General features: G+C 55.4%; 1 protein-coding gene across 1 annotated transcript; it reads left to right on the top strand.

The window, feature by feature from the left end:
- Positions 1-21,009, top strand: SPG7 (SPG7 matrix AAA peptidase subunit, paraplegin). The gene is made up of 17 exons (XM_043436224.1): positions 1-216; positions 2,913-3,015; positions 5,126-5,215; positions 5,617-5,858; positions 6,930-7,069; positions 8,019-8,121; positions 9,213-9,338; positions 9,582-9,744; positions 9,967-10,140; positions 14,092-14,216; positions 14,723-14,825; positions 15,405-15,515; positions 16,785-16,900; positions 17,891-18,047; positions 18,546-18,712; positions 19,222-19,299; positions 20,661-21,009. Exons 1-17 carry the CDS (start codon positions 34-36, stop codon positions 20,817-20,819), a joined length of 2,340 nt encoding a protein of 779 aa, XP_043292159.1. The 5' UTR covers positions 1-33; the 3' UTR covers positions 20,820-21,009.
- Positions 21,010-22,217: the final 1,208 nt, after the last annotated feature.

Here is a 22,217-nt window from a genome sequence, read left to right as displayed (position 1 = left end):
CCCCAATAGAGCAGGCGCGGCTTCCGGGTCAACATGGCGGCCGTGTGGCTGCTGCTGCGCGCTCTCCGCCCCGGTCCGGGACCGGGTCCGGGGCGGCTGCGGTGCCCCTACTCAGGCTGGAGCCCAGGCTGCTCCTCCGGGGCCAAGTGGAGGTGGCCGTATGTCGTCCACAGGCCTCCGATGGGCCTCGTCGGGCCTGGAGGCCGAGCCCTGCAGGTAATGTGCGGGCCTCCGGCAGCGGCGTTTGGGATGGTAATGTGGAAGATGCTCTCCGCCGCTTCGGCTTCGTCTTCGGAGAGGCCGCTCCTGCCTGCAACCCGGAGGAGAGGCGGGCGGCGAGGCCGGCGGGCAGCCCGAGGGAGAGACCAGGGGTGAGGCCGCACAGTTGGACTTTTCTAGTCCTTGTTTCGGGCTTCCCTGGTGGCTCAGTGGTAAAGAACCGGCCTGCCAGTGCAGGATGGTACCCTGGGTGGGTAAGATCTCTGGAGGAGGAACTGGCAACCCACTGTATTCTTGCCTGGGAAATCCCATGGACAGAAGAGCCTGACGGGCTACAGTCCATGGGGTCGCAAGGGTCACACAGGATTTAGCGACTGAACAACAACAGCACTTGTTTCGTATATTGATATTTTTTGCGCGTCTTCCTGGCGTTTTGAAATTGAATCGAGTAAGAGTTTCACTAATTTCTAGCAGAGAATTATTTGCACTCATATAGATCAGATCACTCCAGGATGAATTCTATCGCCTTCCAATTGCTCTGAGCGGTTTTTTGTGTGAGCCAAGTACCTTGTAACTGTATTTTACTCTTATCGTGTAGCTTGACATGTTATGGACACAAATTCATTGACCTTCTGTGTGACGGGTGTGTTCCAGGCCCTGTTACTGTTAACATTTCACTCTGGAAACAGACCCTAAGTGCTTTTTTCACTGATTTTTTTAGCCCTCTATTAGGACCCCAACCCTCACATTTTAGGTTGTAATGTATTGTTATTGTATTTTACCATAAGTTGAGGACCAATTTCATATCATAATCCTATTCTACACCCTTTCTGAGTCTGAGGACAACTATAGATCATGGCATCCAGTCCCATCACTTCATGCAATAGATGGGGAAACAGTGGCAGACTTTATTTTGGGGGAGCTCCAAAATGACTGCAGATGATGACTGCAGCCATGAAATTAAAAGACGCTTACTCCTTGGAAGAAAAGTTATGACCAACCTAGACAGCATTTTAAAAAGCAGAGACATTACTTTGCCAACAAAGGTCCGTCTAGTCAAGGGTATGGTTTTTCCAGTAGTGATATTTGGATGTGAGGGTTGGACTATAAAGAAAGCTGAGCACCAAAGAATTGATGCTTTTGAACTGTAGTGTTGGAGAAGACTCTCGCGAGTCCCTTGGACTGCAAGGAGATCCAACCCAGTCCATCCTAAAAGAAATCAGTCCTGAATATTCATTGGAAGGACTGATGCTGAAGCTGAAACTCCAATACTCTGGCCACCTGATGCAAAGAACTGACTCATTGGAAAAGACCCTGATGCTGGGAGGGATTGAAGGCAGGAGGAGAAGGGGACGACAGAATATGCAATGGTTGGATGGCATCACCGACTCAGTGGACGTGAGTTTGAATAAACTTCGGGAGTTGGTGATGGACAGGGAGGCCTGGCGTGCTGCAGTCCATGGCGTGGCAAAGAGTTGGACACGACTGAGCGACTGAACTGAACTGAATGGATGTATTACACTTGGTTTTGTTTTTAGTTCTATTGAAAGGAAAATCATAATTCATTAATTTTAGTCAGACTTGAGTATTCTATGAAAATAAATAAGGACTGAAGTAGGCAATTCACACATACTTGTGGATACTTAACAGATTACCTCACTAACAACTAGAACAGTAATAACAAAATCTGGTTTAAACAAACAGCGTCTAGGGTTGACTTTGAAGAATGACTTGTCTGTGCTGTGCCTGACACACTGTTCCTCGTTTATGGTACCCAGTCTGTCTCTCCGTGGTTCTCCCTTATATGCCTCCTGGTCATTACTGAACCAAGTACAGTAGTATTAATTAAACTGGATAATAATTGTATGTACTAGGAATTTTTAACCTGTTGCTAATAGGAGATTATATGTAGCATACTCTTTTGGTAAGGAGTTACTTTTCTTCATAACAGCAGCCGATCAGGGATGAACTAAGGGAAAGAATTTAAAATAAATGTATGTATGTTAAGTGTGTTAGTCACTTAGTCATGTCCCAGTCTTTGGGACCTCATGGACTATGGTCTGCTAGACTCCTCTGTCCCTGGAATTCTCCAGGCTAGAATACTGGAATGGGTAGCCATTCCCTTCTCCTGGAAATCTTCCCGATCCAGCAATCGAACCCTGGTCTCCTGAATTGCGGCCAGACTTTGCCATCTGAGCCACCAGGGAAGCCCTTAAAATAAATAAGTCAATATAAATGAAGAAATTGCTACCACTGAGATAAAAAAATTAAGTTGAACCATTAACCGTAACATAAAATACATTCAAGTGGGAAACTGGTCTTCCTGGGAATGTTCCACAAGGAATGGTTGTCTGGAGATGTTGGGAGAAAAAGGTCTGGACGACCAGTGAAGCCTTTGCTCCTTGTGTCCCGCAGGAATCCTGGGGCACAGAATGGCAGCCAGTGTTCTGCACCTCCATTTCAGCGTTTCTCTGACTTGTTTGCTGTTGACCTTTAGAACTTTTTTTTTCTTTTGATGTTATGGTAAAACTTTGAAATAATGCTCAGATTATTGGTTCATATTTCAGGGCAGTGTAAATATTACATAAATGAATCTTGGCGCTCTTAGGAAAAATTTTGTATCGGGGGTGAGTTGGCACTGCCAGCTGTGCTGTGGCGTCCGTGTGATTGAGGCTCTGTGTCCTTCTTTTCAGAGTTTCCAGTTGCAACTGCTAACCCCTACCTTTGAAGGAATCAGCAGATTGTTGGTGAAACAGCACATTGTACAGAATCCAGTCGGACTCTGGAAACTTCTAGGTTTGTATGTTTGGAAAAACAGAAGTGACAGGCAGAACGTGTGGCATTTGTGAATAAATTCAGAGGACTGCTTGTTTGACATTGTCAGAAAAAACGAAATCACTAAGAGGCCCTTCAGCTGCTACCCGGTGTGAGCCCTCAGATGCTCTGAAGTGAAGTTTTTGAGAAGGAAATTTGTCTAAGGTCAGAACAGGCCACTTTTGCTTATTTTGAGTTGTCTCTTCTTTTTTTAAAAATTCTGGCCATGGGGAGAGGGGATCAGGATGGGGAACACATGTAAATCCATGGCTGATTCATGTCAGTGTATGGCAAAAACCACTACAATATTGTAAAGTAATTAGCCTCCAACTAATAAAAATAAGTGGAAAAAAAAAATTTCTGGCCATGATTGGGCTGCTTGTCAAAGGTTTTTCATGCTCTGTAGCCAGCTCCAGTAGTGCTTACTCAGGAGCTACAAGCTTAGTAAGGGCTGCTTGACAAATGTTTTTCATGTTCCCTGGTGGCTCAGATAGTAAAGAATCTGCCTGCAATGCAGGAGAATATGGATTCGATCCCTAGGTTGGGAACATCCCCTGAAGAAGGGAATGGCTACCCACTCCAGCATTCTTGCCTGGAGATTCCATTGGCAGAGGAGCCTGGTGGGCTCCAGTCCATGGGGTCACAAAGAGTCAGACGTGACTGAGCAACTAACATTTTCATGTTCTGTAGTGAGCTCCAGCAACGGTGAGTAAGAAGTTACAAACTGTGTATGGTTTATGTGCAGAAATTAAGTAAACATACCTTGATTTTACACTAGAGTTGCACCGTTTCATGACATCTTGTGATAATCCTGCTGTCTCTCTTGCTCTCTTTCTAAAAACTTTTGGCTGCATCCGGTAGCGTATGGGAGCTTAGTTCCCAGACCAGGGATGGAACCTGCGCCCTTGCTCTGAAAGGGAATCTTAACCACTGGACCACAGAAGTCCCCTGCTGTCTCCTTTATCTTACATCAAAGGCCTGTAAGGGTTGACAGCTATGCTTTTACTCCCCGCTTTGTTCAGTTGGAACGGGAAAACAGTAGAATCTTCCACTGCTGCAGACAAGCAGCCTTGTGCCTACCCAGTCCCAGCAGCCCACATGTGCCCCCAGCAGCACAGCCCTCACCCTCCAACAGCCCTGTGTCTGGTGGGCACAGAGGCGGTTTTATTTGTGATTTTGTTAGTACCTGTGAAGGAAGGTGCAGCCCAGTGGCTTTCTGAGGCGCTCTCCCCTGTTTTAGGCGCTGACGTGGACGAGCCAGAGCCTCAGTGTGTGGAGTGGGCGCTGCTGTGCTACAGCCGCTTGTGCTGCTCGTTTCCGAAGACGGCTGTGTGTGGGAAGGGTAGTTCTCCCACAGACCCGTGACGCTTTCTCAAGTTGATGTTCATAACTTTTATTCCATCACGTTGGCTACTTTAAATTATAAAAACACTTATCTTCAATTGAAGTAGTTTATCATTTATAGTGAGTAAAGATTGTACCAAGAATAATCATCTGAATTTCTAAATCCTCTGCAGGTAGGTTCTCGATAGTTTATGTTTTGTTGGTTGTCTGGAAGTGTCCTCTTCTCCTGAGTGTGTATGTTAGTGCTCAGTCATGTCCGACTCTTTGCAACCACATGGACTGTGTAGCTTGCCAGGCTCCTCTGTCCATGAAATTGTCCAGTCAAGAATACTACAGTGGGTTGCCATTCCTTTCTGGTCTTCATTGTGGCTCAGATGGTAAAGAATTCTGCCTGCAATGCAGGAGGCCCAGGTATGATCCCTGGGTCGGGAAGATCCCCTGGAGAAGGGAATGACAACCCATTCCAGTATTCTTGCCTGGAAATCCCATGGACAGAGGAGCCTGATGGGCTCCATGGGGAAAAGTTAAGTCCATGGGGTCACAAAGAGTCAGACCAACTGAGTGGCTAAACATTTTTGCTCTCACTCCCTTCTCCAGAGGATCTTTCCAACCCAGGGATTGAACCCAGGTCTCCTGCATTGCAAGCAGATTATTTACCGTCTGAGCCACCAGGGAAGCCCTTTGTCCTGAATGTCTCCCTGTAATTGCAGGTCTGGTTGCTGTTAAGCACTTTCTCTGTTTCTTGTAGGAGGCACTCACTATTTTAACACTTCGAGGAGGAAGCAGAAGACCAAGGACAATGATAAAGCCAAGGGACGGAGCCCTGAGGATGACGAAGGTATATCAGTCTAATTTTTTGGGCGGAGGGGGGCTTCCCCCGGGGACCTGTGGGATGGAACCCTCGCCCCCTGCATTGGAAGGGCAGTCTTAGCCACAGGACTGCCAGGGAAGTACCCTGGGGAGGTTTTTTACTTTAAAAATGGTTTCATGTTATCTAAGCAGATGGGACCTCAGTGAACAGGAATGTTAGTGACCTTGAACAGCTTGTAATTAGTCACTTTGTTGTAATATTGGCCAAGTGTAGACTGGGCGACTAAGCGCAGTGGGATGACGCAGAGACTGCAGAGGGTGCAGAGCCCTCCTTTGGATATAGGGTGGGGGTGGGGAGGGCCGTGGGGCGGGGCGTGGGGCCGGGCATCGAGCTCCGCCCTCCTCTCACGCCTGCTCCCCACCCGGCAGAGGAGCGCAGGCGCCGGGAGCGCGAGGACCAGATGTACCGAGAGCGGCTGCGCACCCTATTCGTCATCGCAGTGATCATGAGTCTGCTCAATGCGCTGGGCTCCAGCGGAGGCAACATCTCCTGGAATGACTTCGTGCACGAGATGCTGGCCAAGGGCGAGGTGCAGCGGGTGCAGGTGGTGCCCGAGAGCGACGTGGTGGAGGTGTACCTGCATCCCGGTGCCGTGGTGTTCGGGCGGCCTGTGAGTGCCGCGCCAGCGGGGGTTGCTTAGAGCCAGCCGTGAGTGTCTTGATTTAAGGAGGAGCCTGGAGTCTTTGAGAAGGGGGCCGGGCCATGTGGTCCTCGGGAGGAGCCGGGAGGGTGGCAGCGGACGTCCAGGGTCCCCCTGGCATGTGAGCAGCAGGAGGGAGGTGGAAACCCCTCCAGCCGGAACAGGTGGCAGAGAGACGGGTTGGCAAGGACCGGCCCTTGGAAGAAACAGGAAGGAAAGGGGGCAGAGGAGAGGTACCCTGCTCCTCCCCACCACAGGTAGCCCCCAGCTATACCAGCAGGGGAGAGGAAGAGGGGTGCATGGGCTTCACCCCAGTAGCAGGTCTGGCATCACGGAGCAGAGAGGTACCTGTGACAGTGCTGGAACCTGGCTGGGTGGATCCTGCTGTGAGGACCTGGCCTTTTAACCTCCGAAGTGGAGCCTGAGCACTCAATGATGGTCATCACACTAGACTTTGAAGAGACTTCAGAGGGAGATCTAGTTGCTTGGTTTAAGTTCCAAGAGAACTTAGAATCAGAAAGGACAGTTTCCTCTGGAAAGCACGGCTGCTGGAAAGATGATTGATGTGGGCCGGGGTGGCAGTGATGAGATCTTCCTGCTAGCCTCCAGAAAACGCCACCCACTCCCTCTTCCTTAGCCTCTCGTCTCCCTGAGGACCGAGAAAGCCCCCTTGGTTGACTGTCAGGTCCAGCCGACAGGCAAACAATGAATCTTTGGAGGGTGACTATGGGTCCAGGTCCCACACTGGAGGCTCATTGTCAGGGTCTGCTTTGCCCTCCAGCAGAGTGCCAGCCCGGTGCTGAGTTTCAGTTGCACGTGCTGGCCTGCATTTGCTCAAAACCTTCTGTTAGTGAACATTTCATTGTAATTGTGTTTGAGAAAACAAAAACTTTCAAGATGTGGAGGAGGTTTCTGAGCAGCAGGCATCTGCTTCTGAAGCCCTGTAGCTGTCCGCGTGTGGCGGGGGCACCGTTCTCTGTCCTCGGGGTCAGCCGTCTGGCCTGTCTGTCCCTCTCACATGCCTCTGCACTCTGCCCCCAGCGGCTGGCGCTGATGTACCGAATGCAGGTGGCAAATATCGACAAATTTGAAGAGAAGCTTCGAGCAGCCGAGGATGAGCTGAATATCGAAGGCAAGGACAGGATTCCAGTTTCCTACAAGCGGACGGGATTCTTTGGAAAGTAGGTTGGTCGTTTCTGTGGGCCTCTGAATTAAACCAGGCTTCACTCTGTGACGTGAGAGACAAAAAGTCCAAACAGAGTCTCACACTGGCTGTGCCCACCGTGAACTGAGCCCCTGGTGGAGGCAGGCCTGGGAGTGGGTGGCGTGGGGCGGAAAGCCTGGAGTTCCTTGGTCACTGCTCCAGTAGTCTGTGGTGCTTTTTGTTCAGTGCAGGGTGGGTTTGCTGCCATCTGCAAACAGGAAGGTGGGGCGGGGAAGGGAGAAGCAGAGGTTCCCTGGGAACCTGTTGGTTCTGTGCAGGGCCTACGGGCGGCAGGGTCTATACCCTCCTGAGGGGGAACCAGTTACTCGGTGGGCCTGGGCGTGTAGCTGGGCGCTGGGACTGCGGTGTCCACAGGGCTGTGTCCCCTCATGGGGACTGGAGGCATCTGGAAAGTGCCATGTGTCTGTCACAGCTCCAGCTCCTCGGGGCAGGGCTCCCAGGCAGCACCTCTGCTTGTTCTAGGGGGTGGGGGCACACCCCTCTTCATCTGGGGTGAGGCCCCAGGGTTTGCTCTTTGTACTGTTAGGCTGATTTTGCTTAGTGACCCAAAGCGATGGCCTACTTTTGAAAGCAGGACGCATGGACGTCACGCATGGACGGTGAAGAGCTGCTCTTGGTGGCTGAGAGCTGTCCAGGGCTCTGGACAGTGGGTGGTGGCTCTGGCTTCATGCCTGGTGGGTGCTGCCGGCTCAGCACCGCGGTACCCAGACCTGGGCAGTGTATGGAGGAAGGGGGGCGGTAAGAACTGGACGAGGAGATGCATTTTCAGTGCTGGCTCCACAGGTTGGTCTCAGAGCAAGGGAGTCCTTTTCCTTCTGGGAGGTCTGGGCCCAGCCCGGGTGAGGCGTGTCCGGGGGCTGCCCAGAGCCACGCCTGAGCCTCTGCCCGCCTGTCTCTCTCGCCAGCGCCCTCTACGCCCTGGGGATGACGGCCGTGGGCCTGGCCATCCTGTGGTATGTTTTCCGTCTGGCTGGGATGACGGGACGGGAAGGCGGATTCAGTGCTTTTGTAAGTTGTGCAGATTGTTCCCCTGAACTTGTGCCATTGGGATTTTGTTTGTGTTTGGGCTGAACCCTCTCCCGTAAATGGCAGGATGGGTGCGCAGTGGATGCTAGCCTGTCAAAGGCCGAACTGGCAGCTCTTCTTTCCTTCTGTCTGACTGACATGGGGGCTCCGCTCCCCAGCTCTAGCCCAGGCCCCTTCTGTGACGTGGGAGGGGCTGAACCCAAGGGGGTCCATACTACAGTGCGCTCTGCACTTCCTTCTTAGCTGGGTTTGACTTTTGGGGGTTTCATGTACTAGCTGAGACATCTTGGAAGGTTGTCTTCGAAAGAACAGCCTTAATACACTCCACAAGTATTCTCCTGTTCCAGTGCATTCAGTGCAGTGTGCACTTGCCCTCCCTGTCAAGTTGTACCTGGCTCATCGGCCACGTCAGCAAAGGGCCACAGAGGAGGCCCTCCTGGGAACTGGGGTGGCAGGGATAGAGTGCCCCTGCCTCCCCCCGAATGGGCCCTCGGGAGCTCTGGACTTGCATCCACACTGGGCAGCGTGGTGTCTCGGGTGCAGTATACCTGGCTCAACCGGTGTGATAATTCTTGCACATTCTGGGCTGTTTTTTTGTTGTACTTAAATAACACTGTGACGAATTCCACACACTGCCTCTTTTGAGAGCTGAAGGAGATTCTGGCTGAGGTGAGCTGCTCACTGAGAGCTTGTCTGTCCAGCCAGATTGCTTGCCAGAAATTGACGAGGTGACGTTTTTACCAACACTTGCAGAATTGAGTGTCTTTCGGTAACTTTTATATAAATCAGTAAAAGAAGTCAGAGGCTAATGGGGAAAGTCACATAGAGAAATAAGAACACTCCCACACAGACTCTGTTAAATTACCTGGTTAATGTGGGAAGCATTTTCCTTTAGAGCAAACTGCTCAGTGCCAGGCAGCCTCTGTCACCGCCCTCATGTGTCTGGACGGTGCCCTTACCTGCTGTCTGAGCGAGTGGAGGGTTGGGAGGACATGTAGGTGAACAGGCCCCCAGGCTCCTCCGCCCTGCCCCGCTGGGCTGCATAGGGCTCCGCCCTCTATCTTTCTGCCCAGAATCAGCTGAAAATGGCTCGTTTCACAATTGTGGATGGCAAGATGGGGAAAGGAGTCAGCTTCAAAGACGTGGCAGGAATGCATGAGGCCAAGCTGGAGGTCAAAGAGTTCGTGGATTATCTGAAGGTGAGCACATGGGGCACGGTGCGGGGGAGGTACTGCCCAGCCTGATGCTGGGCTCCTGGTGCGTCCCCTGCTCAACCCGGACCGATGGTGCCCTGCGCGGCCCGTCACCTGTCATGGCGGAGCACTGTGCTCTCCCTAAGCTGCATGGACAGGACCAGTACAGGACCCAAGCCTTCCGAGGGTCGTGCCTGGATGATTCTCTGGAGCCCAGAGATCAGCCTGCACATTCTGCTGCTCTCCTAGAGCCCGGAGCGCTTCCTTCAGCTTGGTGCCAAGGTCCCGAAGGGTGCGCTGTTGCTTGGCCCCCCCGGCTGCGGGAAGACGCTGCTGGCCAAGGCAGTGGCCACGGAGGCCCAGGTGCCCTTCCTGGCGATGGCTGGCCCAGAATTCGTGGAGGTCATTGGAGGTGGGCCCATCTGGCTGCATGTCAGGGGCTGTGGGGGTGAAGGTGGAAACACAAGACCTGTGTCTGGGAGTCATGGGCATGGAAGGAGCAGGCGCTGACGTCCTGGGGAGTCCAGGAGGGAGTGGGCTAGCCAGTGTGCAGCAGAGGCCACCTACTGGGCTTTCCGTGAGAGCAGGGCTCGTACCCATGACCTGCCCGCTTCCCCGTCCTCTGTGTCCTCAGGCCTCGGTGCAGCCCGTGTGCGGAGCCTCTTCAAGGAAGCCCGGGCCCGGGCCCCCTGCATCGTGTACATCGACGAGATCGACGCCGTGGGCAAGAAGCGTTCCACCGCCGTGTCCGGCTTCTCCAACACAGAGGAGGAGCAGACGCTCAACCAGCTGCTGGTGGAGATGGACGGTGAGCACCATGGGGCCGGGATCGGCGGGGATGTTGTTGGACAGTGAGGGGACGTCAGCACCAGGAACTCTTCTCCAGCAGGAGGTAACCAGAAACATAACTTTCAATTTCCCAAAGTCAGGGCAGTGGTGAAATAAGGAAGAAAAGCTGGGAATATCATGTGGAGTCAGGTCATGACAGTGGTCGTCAGTCTCAGAGGGGGTCAGGCAGGGGTCATGCTGACAAGAGTCTGTGCCCAGCGAGGGCACAGTGGGTGCCTCAGGTGCACTGCTGGGGATGCTGTGTCAGCTGTCCTTGAGATGACCTCTGGAACTGGCTGCCACACAGTTATTTAATGGAGTTGTTTTTCTCTTGAGCTACTCTTGTAAGATCCTCTTTGGCCGGGGCGGGGCGGGGGGGGTGGTGTAGATATTATGTGTTTGTGTTGTTTATAGTAAAATATACAAACCATAAAATTAAGCCATTTTAACCATTTTTAAGTGCAGAGTTTAATGGCTGTAAGTACATTCCCAGTGTTCTATAACCATCACCACAATCCGTCTCCAGAACTTTCTTATCTTCCCAAACACAAACTGTCCCCATTAAATACCAGCTCCACATTCTCCCCTCCCCATGCTCCAGCTCTGCAGGAGCCATCTATAAGTTTTCTTTAATCAGAATTCTAGTTCTGTTCTAGGTCTTGAAGATGAGAAAGATGCTTTCTTCTCAAAGTAGTTTTGGTCCTAAGAGAATCATTTATTGGTGTATTTATTTTCCTCTTTAAAGTGTTCTTAGTGTTTGGGATGGTGGATCTGGTGACCAGTGTGTGGGGCAATGGACTCTGGCTGTATGTGGCTAAATGTGAAACTTTTTTTGGCCTCTTATTTTCAGAGTCTCAGACTTAAAAAGCACTGCAGAAGCAGTCAGAATTCCTATAAGCGTCCTTCCCCCCCACACCCCACAGCCTGAAGGCCGACGTGGAAGAGGCATGACGTGGGCTTCGGGCAGATGTGCGCTTCTGCAGGGCCCGGGGCAGGCTCATGTTGCCTAAGTGTCTTGTCTCCTTAGTCTTCTCCAGCCTGGGCCTGACTCCCCGTCCTTGCCCTTGTGGCTGACACTCCCTCCAGGTCAGGCCCGGGTGTTGGCGAGAGCCGTGCAGCTGGCCTTGGCGCCCACGCCCCCTGACCTTGGTGCCGGGATTCGGGCCTGCAGCTGGTCAGGTCAGGGGGCTGATGCACGGGAGCGTTTCATCATGTGAAAGCCCCTCAGGTTCAAAATCAAACTGATTTCTCACATGGCCGAGGAAAGGGCAGCCTCGTCAGGGCCTGAGGACCGTTTGCATCTGGGGGTGCCCCTGCAGACCCGCGTCCCTCTCTGCATCTGGGTGTGTCAGTCAGAATAGCCCAGGTTCTCTGCCCCGTGGGCAAGGTCTGAGGAGCCATCTTCCTGGGGAGGACGTGCCCAAGAATTGTGGACCTGAGACATGGCTGTATGAGACGCTTCTTGGAGATGGGGTCCCCAGTGGGGTCTGCCCCCCACCCCACCCCCAGCTCTGACCGGCCCCTTCCTGTGTGCTGGGCTGTGAGCGGCTGGATCCTGAGTGTGCTGTTTGTTTGTGTGCAAGTTAGACTCCTGCCCCCCAGATATCCCATCATAGGATGTGATGAGTCTGCTGTCAGAAGTGCAGACATGACTGTGACCTCTGGCTCTCTTTAGAAAGATGGGCAACGTGGTGCTCCTGTGGGACACAGGCAGAGCATTTTGAAGCCACTGTCATGGGGGCTGTGCAGGGACATGGTGGGGTGCCCCTCTCCTCTCCAAGCGGGGGTTTCCTAACATGTCGTCAGGCTGAAGCACAGCCTCGTGCCTAGTCATGACCTCGTGTGGGTGATGGTGGGCTCCCTTGTGCAACAATCCCCCCCACCACCCCGGCTCCTGTTGTTGTTTGCACTTGAGGCCAGAGACCAACCCTCCAGGCGACGTGCACCCCCAGGAAGCGTTCCCAGCTGGCGCCTTCTCTGCTCCTCTATGCTGCTGGGAGGGGGGCGACTTCTGCCAGCTCTGCTGCAGCCGCAGGAGCCACCCCCCGCTTCCCGGACACCCCCAAGAAGCCCTGGCAAGGCTGGGCTTCTGCGAAGGGGCCTTTGTGCACAGAGACAGCTGAGTCTCTTCCGCCTGCAGGGGCAACTGAGGAGCCTTTGTCACCCCTTGGGGAGGAGTGGGCGCTGGCCGTGGGAAGCCAGAGCTGGAGGAAGCCCACCACACAGGCGGAAGCCAGGCACCTGCCACCCTCTCACAGCCTGATGGGCACAGAGAGGCCTTCGAGCCCGGTGCCCCATGGTGGACATTTCCGTCCACACCCCTGTGGACTCGATTCTGCCCAAGTTCTTGAAAAGGCCCAGGTATCTAACCAGCAAGGACCTATAGTCAGTACCTTGTAATGACCTGTGATAGAGGAAAACCTGCGAGAATGTACATGAATACATACATATATGCAAATATAGTGGAGCCTCTGTGTTGCATACCTGAACACTGTAAATAACATACACTTCAATAGAAAAATAGAAAGGAAACAAAGGGAACCACAGGTAGCCCTCCCACGCCTAATGTGGAAAAACATTAGTCTGTGACCCGTGTTGACTGAATCTGCGTGAGGCGTGCTGCTTGGTCCTGGCTCACTGTGTGTGTGGATGCTGGCGGCTCCAGCACGTCTTGCTGAAGCACCATCCTCCTGCACTGAGCCTTCACCTCCTCGCGAGTGCAGCCAGCGCCTCGGCAGAGCCTGTTCTCAGCTCCCTAGTGACTGGGCCATGACTCTGTCCTCACACATGCATCACTTGTCACTTAGCTGTGCACTCAAGTCTTTGATCAAGGTAGTGGCAACAGCAGACATGGTGAGGATGAGGAGACTGGATCCCAGACCGCTGTGTGAACTTGGGCCCTCAAGTGACTGAAGCAGCTGTGAAAAGGCGTCGGTGAAGCAAACCTGAGCCCCTGCAGCAGGGACGGACAGCATGCAGCCTCTTGGGCCGGCTCTGAACAGACTGAGCACATCTGATCTGCACACTGATCCGGTGTCCACAGAACACGGTGCTCCAGTGTTCCCTTGTGATAGCTGAACACCCTGGAAAGAGCCTGTGCGACCTCCAGTGGGTGCCTGGCTGAGCTCCGTGTGTGCTCACCCGGCCACAGTGCGGACACCGGGTGTTGTCGTGCAAGCCTGCCTGACTGGACCTCAGGATTTATGCTGAGTGAGAAGGGCCAGCCTCAGAGGCTATGTATATGAGATTGTACAAATGACAGAATTCTAGAGAGCAGACTGATGAGTAGTTGTGAGGGGCTGGCACGGTGAGGTTTTCGTGGTGGTGCTAGCGGAGAGGCACGTGCCCAGCTGCTGGTGCGGCAGCACACGGCCTGCACCTGCAGTGCGGGCCCTGCACAGGAGTCGGCACTCAGCCGTGGGGACGTCTGTACAGTGTCACCCCTTGGTATGTGTCCACAACTGTGTGAGTCCCTAAACCAGCCCTGTGGCTGCTTGCTGACAGAGGCCGTTCTGCGGGAGCGCCCTCCTGGAGCCCCTGGCATAGCTGCTGTTTCTCATGTGTTTGTTTCTGCCATTTTTCAGTGTCTTTTCACTGTTACATAATCTCACGGTTTTGTGTTCATAGCCCCAGCCTGTGGTGGGCAGGCATTTGGGGAGCCCTAAGGGGCAACCCAGGCAGGAGTCTGAGACAAGCTGTGGGGGTGGCCCAGGGAGTGGAGTCAGGTTTGTCCAGGGCCCTGGCCTCCAGCAAGCCTCTAATTTCCGTGTGAGACTTTCACTTTTCCGTCAGCAAGGCTGACGTGTGTGGTACCTCCCACACACTGGTGTGGTGGTACTCACTTTTTCTGGTGGTGCCGCTGTCCTGGCAGTCCGTGGGGAAGCTGCCCAGTTGGGGTCCGCACCTTCACGGCCACTGTCTGTCCCTCCAGGAATGGGTACCACCGACCACGTCATCGTCCTGGCAGCCACCAACCGAGCTGACATTTTGGACAATGCTCTGCTGAGGCCGGGCCGACTGGACCGGCACGTTTTCATCGACCTTCCCACGCTGCAGGTCAGTGCGACCTGGCTGGTCCATCCAGGCTCCCTGCCCTTCTGGTTTTGACTCTCACTGACCTTTATGATGAGATGTCTGGGCTGAGTTTTGTGGACAGCCTTTGCAGAGCGTCACGCCCATGTGCTGGTGGCTTTGGAGAGTGAGCTGCACAGTGGCCCTGCTGGGGTGGACGGCTGTGAGCCCTGGGACCTCTTGGCCCTGCCGCCTCAGGCCTCAACTTGGATGCCCACCTCCGAGGGTGTCGGGCCTTCCTGGTGGCTCCCGAGAGAGCAGGAGACCCTACAGGAGCAGGGAAGGGTCTGGATGGCAAGTGTAGCAGGTGGCTGGCAGGTTAGCGTTTCTGTGCAGACGCGCATGGAAGTGTCGTCTGAGGCTCTTGAGTTTGTTTCTGAGAGTAGAAACTGACCTTAAAACCAGTGACTCCTGATCAGCAGGCAGGGAGCCGGCACTGTGGCCTTTGTCCCGTGGCCTCTGACCTGTGACCTTTGTACCCTGTTCTTTAGGAACGGAAGGAGATCTTTGAGCAGCACCTGAAGGGCCTGAAGCTGACACGAGCCAGCAGCTTTTACTCCCAGCGGCTGGCGGAGCTCACGCCTGGCTTCAGTGGTAGGGCTGTAGGGATGCTGGTCCTTGTCTCAGGGCAACGGGGGCAGGCCTCCCCAGAAACTCTCCAGCCCTGCTCTGGGCTCCTTGGCCAGCACAGCTGGGGTGGGAGTGGTGTGTGCCCAGCAGGCAGAGGTAGAGGGACTCTTCCCCCAGGTTCTGTCTCCCGTGCCCCAGGGCGGTCCCAGCCTCACTCCCTCCCACTGCTCCCCACCAGAGGCAACCCTGCGAGGCCGTGTCCCTCCCTGCCACCTTCTCCATGTTATCACAAATGTAGATTTTTGTGTACGGTTCTCGTTTCACAGGGTGATGTAAATAAAACCCCGTTATGGTGTAAACCCGTTACCATGGTGTAGGTTTCTTCCCTTTGGACCTTTAACATCCTGAACTAGAACCTCATGGGTGTCAAGAACCTTTCTCATCCCTCAGTGTGTGTGTGGAACAGTGGGTGGAAGGATAGAGGGGGTCCAGAGAGGCTGCTTGCTGACCACAGCTGTGGGGCAGCTCGAGGGGGACAGGGTGGCTCCCCTCCCACCCCCATACCTCTGCGTCTACTAACACCCCCCACCCCCGTGCTGACAGGTGCTGACATCGCCAACATCTGTAACGAGGCCGCGCTGCACGCGGCGCGGGAGGGGCACACAGCTGTGCACACGTCCAACCTGGACTACGCTGTGGAGCGCGTCGTGGCCGGTACGTGGACTTGTCTGTGGGGGTGGGGGGGCGGCCTAGACATCATGTGATGGCATTATTGCCCAAGAGGGAAGACAGGCCACCCTTCCTGCTTTTCTGTCAGATGTTACAGTGTGACTTGTTCTTAGTTTGAGATACTCTCTGTTGACTAAGAGGAGGCAGGCTGTTGAAACAGAAATGTAGAAGAATCTCGCAAACTCAGTGTCCTTCGCCCACGAGCTGACGGGCGGTGCCCAGACAGCCACTGTCCACAGGGGCAGGGGTTGGAGCTGCTGCTCCTGAGGTCTAGGAAGAGGCCTTTTATGCCAGGGTCTCCGTGCCCTGTAGGGGGAAGGGGAGGGCAGCGTCTCAGCAGTGCTTACCCACTGCTGTTGGACGTGGAATGCGTGGACTTCTGTGAAGAGAGCAGGCCAGGGCTCCCGTAGCCCCTGTGGCAACACCAGACGTGGTGCGTCTTGTCCTTCAAAGGAATTCCAACCAAGGCACCGAGCGGGATACCGAGGAAGCAGCGCCTCGCTCAGATGGCCCGTCCCCCTCAGTCTTTCAAACTAGGAGAGGACCCTCCACAATGGGGGCGGCGAGTGGGCGAAGACTGAAGGGCTCGCCTTGAGGTTTCTCACTGTAAATCAGGGTTTACATAAGCCAGTTGTTTTGTGTGAAAACTGATATGTTTCCAGCAAGTGTGTTCTAAGCAGGAAAGACTAGAGAAGAGCGCCCAGAATCCTGCCCGAGTGCCCCTCAGGCAGGGTGCTCCCGCGTGGCAGCCAGCAGGGTCCAGGGGGACAGCCCGACTGCCACAGCCAGCACGTCGGATGTGTCATCTCGAAGCTGGCAGCATAGGTGGTCCCAGTCGCATCCCTGACTCAAGGCTTACTCGGGGTAACAATGAGTGGACAGTGGGGGAGGCCTCAGCAGTGACTTGAGCAGGGGATGTAATGAAAGGTTATGAGGTGAAGGGTCAAGCGACTCAGGTAAGAGGACTGGACAGTCGCGGGCTGCAGCTGCCCTGCTACGTCACGCCGTCGGCCCCGCAGCCCAGCGAGGGCCATGTTGAAGGGGCTGCAGTCCTAGGGGTTTTCAGTGGTGGGGTCAGTGGGCCGAGCGAGGCTCCTGCGGCATCCTCACAGTCCGAGCAGCCAGGGGGAGGATGGGTGGCTGGGCTGGGGACACAGAAGCTGAGTGTCCAGTGGCGACTTTGCATTGGCACCTTGGGAACATGCCTGCCATATACCCGGGGTGCCTGAGCTCACCTTTCTGGGCTTCTTTCAGGGACTGCCAAGAAGAGCAAGGTCCTGTCCAAGGAAGAGCAGAAGGTGGTTGCGTTCCATGAGTCGGGCCACGCCCTGGTGGGCTGGCTGCTGGAGCACACGGAGGCTGTGATGAAGGTGTGTGTGGGCAGCCCTGGCCTGGCTGCCCAGTTGGGCTCACTTTGGAAGGCCCATGGTTTGTGCCTGGAGGGGGGGTGACTGTGGGAAAGCCACATAACGACCTGTGGTCTCCCGCCCCATCTGTGTGGTAGGTTGTAAAAATAAGAACTGCCAGGCAAACCATCAGCTCTGAGATGTGCTGACTTAGAAAGGTCGTCAGCACACCTTATGTATGTGGCAGGGCTAATGCCATGACGCCGCCGCTGGTGGTAACATTCTGACAGGGCATCCCTGAGTGGCCACTGGGGACAGTGCCCGTGTTGGGGAAATGGGTGCCCCGTGTTGAGGGTTGTTAACTGCCCTCCACTTGGACCTGTCCCCCCTCATTCCTTGTTCCCTGACCTCCAGACAGAGGGCCGTGCTGGCAGCTGCAACCTGGGTGTGGGTGTCTCCCAGGGGTTTTGGCTACAGCTAAGCGTTGCTGTCAGGCTGCCTTGGATGGTGCCCTGCTGCTCAGGCTGGTCCGTTGTGTCCTCTGTAGAGGGCTGTGACTGAGACCCGTGTGTGTGAGAAAACCCAGTAATTATGATCAGTGTTTTCATGCAGTATCTCAAGAAAATGAATATAGGACATTCATTTGGTGGCTGAGGGCCAGGTAGATGAGTTGTGCTGAGGTCTTCTTGCCTGCACCCAGCTCCTTGCCAGCCAGCATGGTGACGTGCACACCTCAGTGTCTCGGGGTGGCCTCCCGCGGCCATGACCCTCAGACCCATGCCTACTTAGGGCTGGCCTCATTGTGTGGGCTCACCTCTTCTTGTCACTAGTCTTTCCTTCATGGACACGTGGTCATGTGCAGGGTCCTCACACCCTTCTTGCAAATACTCTTATATAAATATGGGGACCTCAGATTGGTTTCCTTGCTTCAAACCCTCTGAGCAAAGACTGTCTTGTGCCCCCTCATCTCTGAAGCCTGGGCCCTGCCGGCTAACAGACCACCTCATTGTGCAGGTGTCCATCACTCCTCGGACCAATGCGGCCCTGGGCTTCGCTCAGATGCTCCCGAGAGACCAGCACCTCTTCACCAGGGAGCAGCTATTCGAGCGCATGTGCATGGCCCTGGGCGGCCGCGCGTCCGAGTCCATCTCTTTCAACAGGGTCACTTCCGGTGAGTGGCAGCTCCCGCGCTGCTTTGGCACCCTCAGCGCTTCTGCGAGGGAGGGGGAATCTGTGGAGGGGTCTAAGCAGAATGCACACGCCACCTTGAATTCCATTAAGGGTTCTTTGTGTTTGGCTGCACTGGGTCTTGGTTGCAGCATGCAGGCTTTTCATTGTGGTGGCTTTTCTTGTTCCTGAGCATGGGCTCTGGGGGGGCACTTCGGCTTCAGTAGTTGTGGACCATGGGCTTCGTTGCTCCTCAGTATGTGGGATCTTCTGGACCTGGGATTGAACTCGTGCCCCCTACATTGGCAGGTGGATTCCCAACCACTGGACCACCAGGGAAACCCTGAGTTGTTTTTCTACACAAAAGAAAATTTTTTTAAGTTTTAAGGACCAGTGACAGGATACAGTTGTTCCCTGAGGACCCACCTCTGCTGTCAGGGCTGGTGGGGCCCCTGACCTGCAGCTTCAGGGAAGAACCTCCTTTTCTGATCCCACACTCCAGGGGCACAGGACGACCTGCGGAAGGTCACCCGCATCGCCTACTCCATGGTGAAGCAGTTTGGGATGGCACCCAGCATTGGGCCTGTCTCCTTCCCTGAGGCCCAAGAGGGTGTCACAGGCATCGGACGGCGTCCGTTCAGCCAGGGCCTTCAGCAGATGATGGACCATGTGAGTCCCTCCCAATCTGAGCCATGTGTGTGGGGAGGGGGTGTGGTGTGCTGGCCCCGCGCCTGCAGGAGCTGAGATTCTGGGTGAGGACCCACTGGCTGCTGATGGAACTGTGGGTGCTGCGGGGCCATCAGGGGCAGCAAATAGATGCCTCTGGGGACAGAGCCAGCGCCTGTGATCTCTGCAGCCTGAGGAGACGGCCAGGCAGTGTCACCACCCTCGGGCAGCTCTGGCGGCCTGGCGCACCGGCACGTAGGCAGCTTTGGGTGTGGAGGACGAAACGGGGCCCGAGTCTCCAGGAGCTGGCGGCCCCTTGCACAGGAGTTCTCCGGGTGGAGGTGAAGGCAGGAGACTCTGGGCCGCCGAGCTCTCCTGTGCCCTGTGAGACACGAAAGGCCGTGCTCTGCACTTGTGTTTCTTCGTGCACCTTAGTGCCGGGGCCAGGCCGCAGGGGCCCCTGTGCGCAGCGGCAGCCATCCTGACCTGTCACACATCTTCTCCCTTTGCAGGAAGCGAGGCTGCTGGTGGCCACTGCCTATAGGCACACGGAACAGGTGCTCCGGGACAACCTGGACAAGCTCCAGGCGGTGAGCCTCCGCTGTCCCTGGCCCCACGCCTGCCAGGAGCTGGGCTGCTGTCACTTCCCACTGACGCAGCCACTCACCCATCCCAGAAAACCACATGACAAACGGGCCCCATCCAGCTCAACTGGATCCAGCGTCTTCCCTGCCTTGTTGAGCCTCATGTCATGCACCTGCCAGGCCAGGGCCAGTTCCTTCAGGACAGACAGGAGGACACTGCCAGCTCTCGGGGCCCATTACCAACTTGTGTGCAGTGGGTCTGCTTGATGTGGCTTAACCCCTTCCCAATTCAAACTTCTGGAAATTTTACACTAAACGTTAAAGCTCAGAAGAGTTTTAGACGCACAGGGAGCTGCAAACGAGGCACAGAACCCTCAGCCCGTGACCGGTCCTCCCGTCAGTCAGGCTTGTTTTCCGCAGCCCAGTGACCACCACGCCCACACTTCACCCAGGTCACCTGCTCTTGGTGCTCACGTCTGCCAGGCCCTCTGGGCTGGGATAGTCCCCCTCCTATTGCAGACAGAAGAGCATGAGGGCTGGTCTCGTGTGTGGGGAACATCCCCAGGTGGGCTGTGTGTGATGTCCTCACAGTGATGCTGGGTGTCAGGTCTGGAGTGACCCCAGAGGCGCAACATCTCGACCTAGTGAAGGGGCAGCTCCTGGTGGATGGTCAGCTGTTTCTTCAAGGCAGCGTTGTGGGGACTGTGGTATGGGGTCCTCAGACCAGCAACACCTGCCTGCTGGGAGCCGTGGGCAGTGCAGAACCTGCCAGGACCCTGTCGTGGGAGCCGAGTCTGTCCTGTTGCTGTGTGCACCATGACCTGCCCGCACTGTCCTGGAGTTCCAGGACTGAGTGCCACACAACTTACCCTGGGCGCCGCCTTCACGATCAGCCCTCCCTGCCCACTATTCTGCATCTGTGGCTTGTAGGTCTCCATTCCTGCAGTCAGGTTCATTGAAGAAAATCCCAAGTGTGAGCAGAGCCTCGTAGTTCAAGCCCATGTTGTCCAAGGGCCAGCTGTCAGAGCAGCCAGTGTGGGGGCTGACGGGAACCCACTGGGGGCTATATCCTGCACGTCAGCTCCGCTGCCCCCCATGCTGACACTCACACGCGTTTGCAGAAGAAATCCAAGTTGCCCAAAATAAACAGATTGGGAAGGGAAGTAGAAAAGTTAATGAGGCTGGCAGCTGGGCTTGTCTCTAAGGTGGAGACAGGGAGCTATTCTTTGCGTGGGCTGCCCGCCTGTGCTGCGTCCCTGGGAAGTGGCAGGTCTGGGAGGCCAGGCCCTCCCCTTCCATGCTCTGCTCTCAAAGGGCTCTTGTCCGGGCCCCCATCTGCCGCTCACACTGCCCTCTTGTTCCTCCAGCTGGCGAGTGCCCTACTGGAAAAGGAAGTGATCAACTACGAGGACATCGAGGCCCTCATCGGCCCACCACCCCACGGGCCCAAGAAAAGGATTGCGCCGCAGAAGTGGAGCGACGCCCAGAGGGAGAAGCAGGACTCGGGGGAGGAGGAAGGGGCCTAGCAGCTGCCCCTGCTCTGGGAGGAGCCATCCTGGCCCCAGTAGCTGCCCCACCCACACCTCCATGCTGATGCTAGTGCGGGGTGCTGGGCATGCAGTCCTCACCTCTCACCCCTCACTGGTCAAGGCCCCCCAAGATCTATTTATTGACTTCCTTGCCTGGAAGAATAAATCTCTGCCGAGATGGATGGTTCATCTGTGTGTGTGGGTTGTCCTTGTGTGGAAAGGCCACCTGTGCTTGTCACAGGTGCGCGTGAAGTGGCCCCGTCTTGTGAGGGATCTGGACAGTATCATGGTTTGAGGCTCCTCTTGGCCCCTGAGACCTGGTCAGGATACCCCCAGCTCTGCACACGAAGGGCCTCTGAGGCCCTTGCTGCCTATCCTCTGTGGGGCCCTGTCCTGGGCTCGCTGGTCAGCGGTCAGTCAGGGGCAGGCGCTGGGCCTGGAGGAGTAAGGCATGGCCACCTCCTGCAGTGTGGACGCGGGCCCCTGGGGGGTGGGAGGGAAGCCTGTGCTCCTGTATGGTCAGCTCTGCCCTGATGGCGTCCTGGATCAGGGATCCCACATCTGCAGGGTGAGAGGTCAGCTGTGCAGGAACCAGCTCCCTTAAGACTGAGCAGCGGTGGGGGGAACAGATGGACGAGGTGCACTCAGGGTCCTGAGTCCCCTGTGACATGACCTGCTGCTTGTTACTCCCCCTTCCATGCGTAGCGCCTGGAACCGTCCCCACGCCCAGTGCCCCGGGGAAGCACAGGGGCAGGGCAGGTGCAGGTGCCTACCCAAGGAGGGGCCCTGAGGCGACACCTTGCCTCTGCCCCGTCCTGTTTCATTCCTGAAGACAGCCTAGAGTTAGGAGGGTGGGGCCCCTCTGTGACCTCACTGGGACGTTGCCGAGCTCACCCCCTTGTACTTTACCATTAAAACGGCCAGTGTCTGGTGACACTTAGCCAGGAATAGGCTGTTAAGTGGGGTGAAGAGGGGCACCTCACTGTAGTGGAGGAAGTGCAGCCTGCCTTCCCAGGGCTTGCCAGGGATCGGGCTCATGGGAACCCAGCAAGGGGAGGCCGATGGGACAGTGCTCTGATGTACAGAAATGAGTTGTCACAGGTGATGTCACCTCCTGGTCCTTGAGACACAGCACTTGGGGAGAGCCCTGAGAGTGGGGCCTCAGCCACCTCTGCTACTCCTCACGCCTCCCTAATGGGCTCCTGGGGGTGAAGAGGTTCTCCCACAGCAGCTCATGGCTGCCAGAGCAGCCAGACCACTGGGCAACCTACTCTGCCCAGCAGAGCAGATATGGCGTGGCCTGACTGCAGTTTCTGGAACTGTCTCAGGTGTGTGAGGGCTCCTTGCTGAGACAGACATTAAGTGAACATACATTTAACACATCAGAGCCCAGAA

Source organism: Cervus canadensis, chromosome 18 (genome assembly GCF_019320065.1).
Source record: "Cervus canadensis isolate Bull #8, Minnesota chromosome 18, ASM1932006v1, whole genome shotgun sequence".
Lineage (NCBI taxonomy): Eukaryota > Metazoa > Chordata > Mammalia > Artiodactyla > Cervidae > Cervus > Cervus canadensis.
Note: the sequence above shows the minus strand (reverse complement) of the source record. Positions and strands in the feature narration are given on the sequence as shown.

Excerpts from the sequence above, each read along its gene's own strand:
- SPG7 (XM_043436224.1), top strand. The coding sequence starts at position 34 with ATGGCGGCCGTGTGGCTGCTGCTGCGCGCTCTCCGCCCCGGTCCGGGA. Across the intron at positions 5,859-6,929 it reads CCGTGGTGTTCGGGCGGCCT|CGGCTGGCGCTGATGTACCG; the intron begins GTGAGTGCCGCG and ends CTCTGCCCCCAG. Across the intron at positions 7,070-8,018 it reads CGGACGGGATTCTTTGGAAA|CGCCCTCTACGCCCTGGGGA; the intron begins GTAGGTTGGTCG and ends CTCTCTCGCCAG.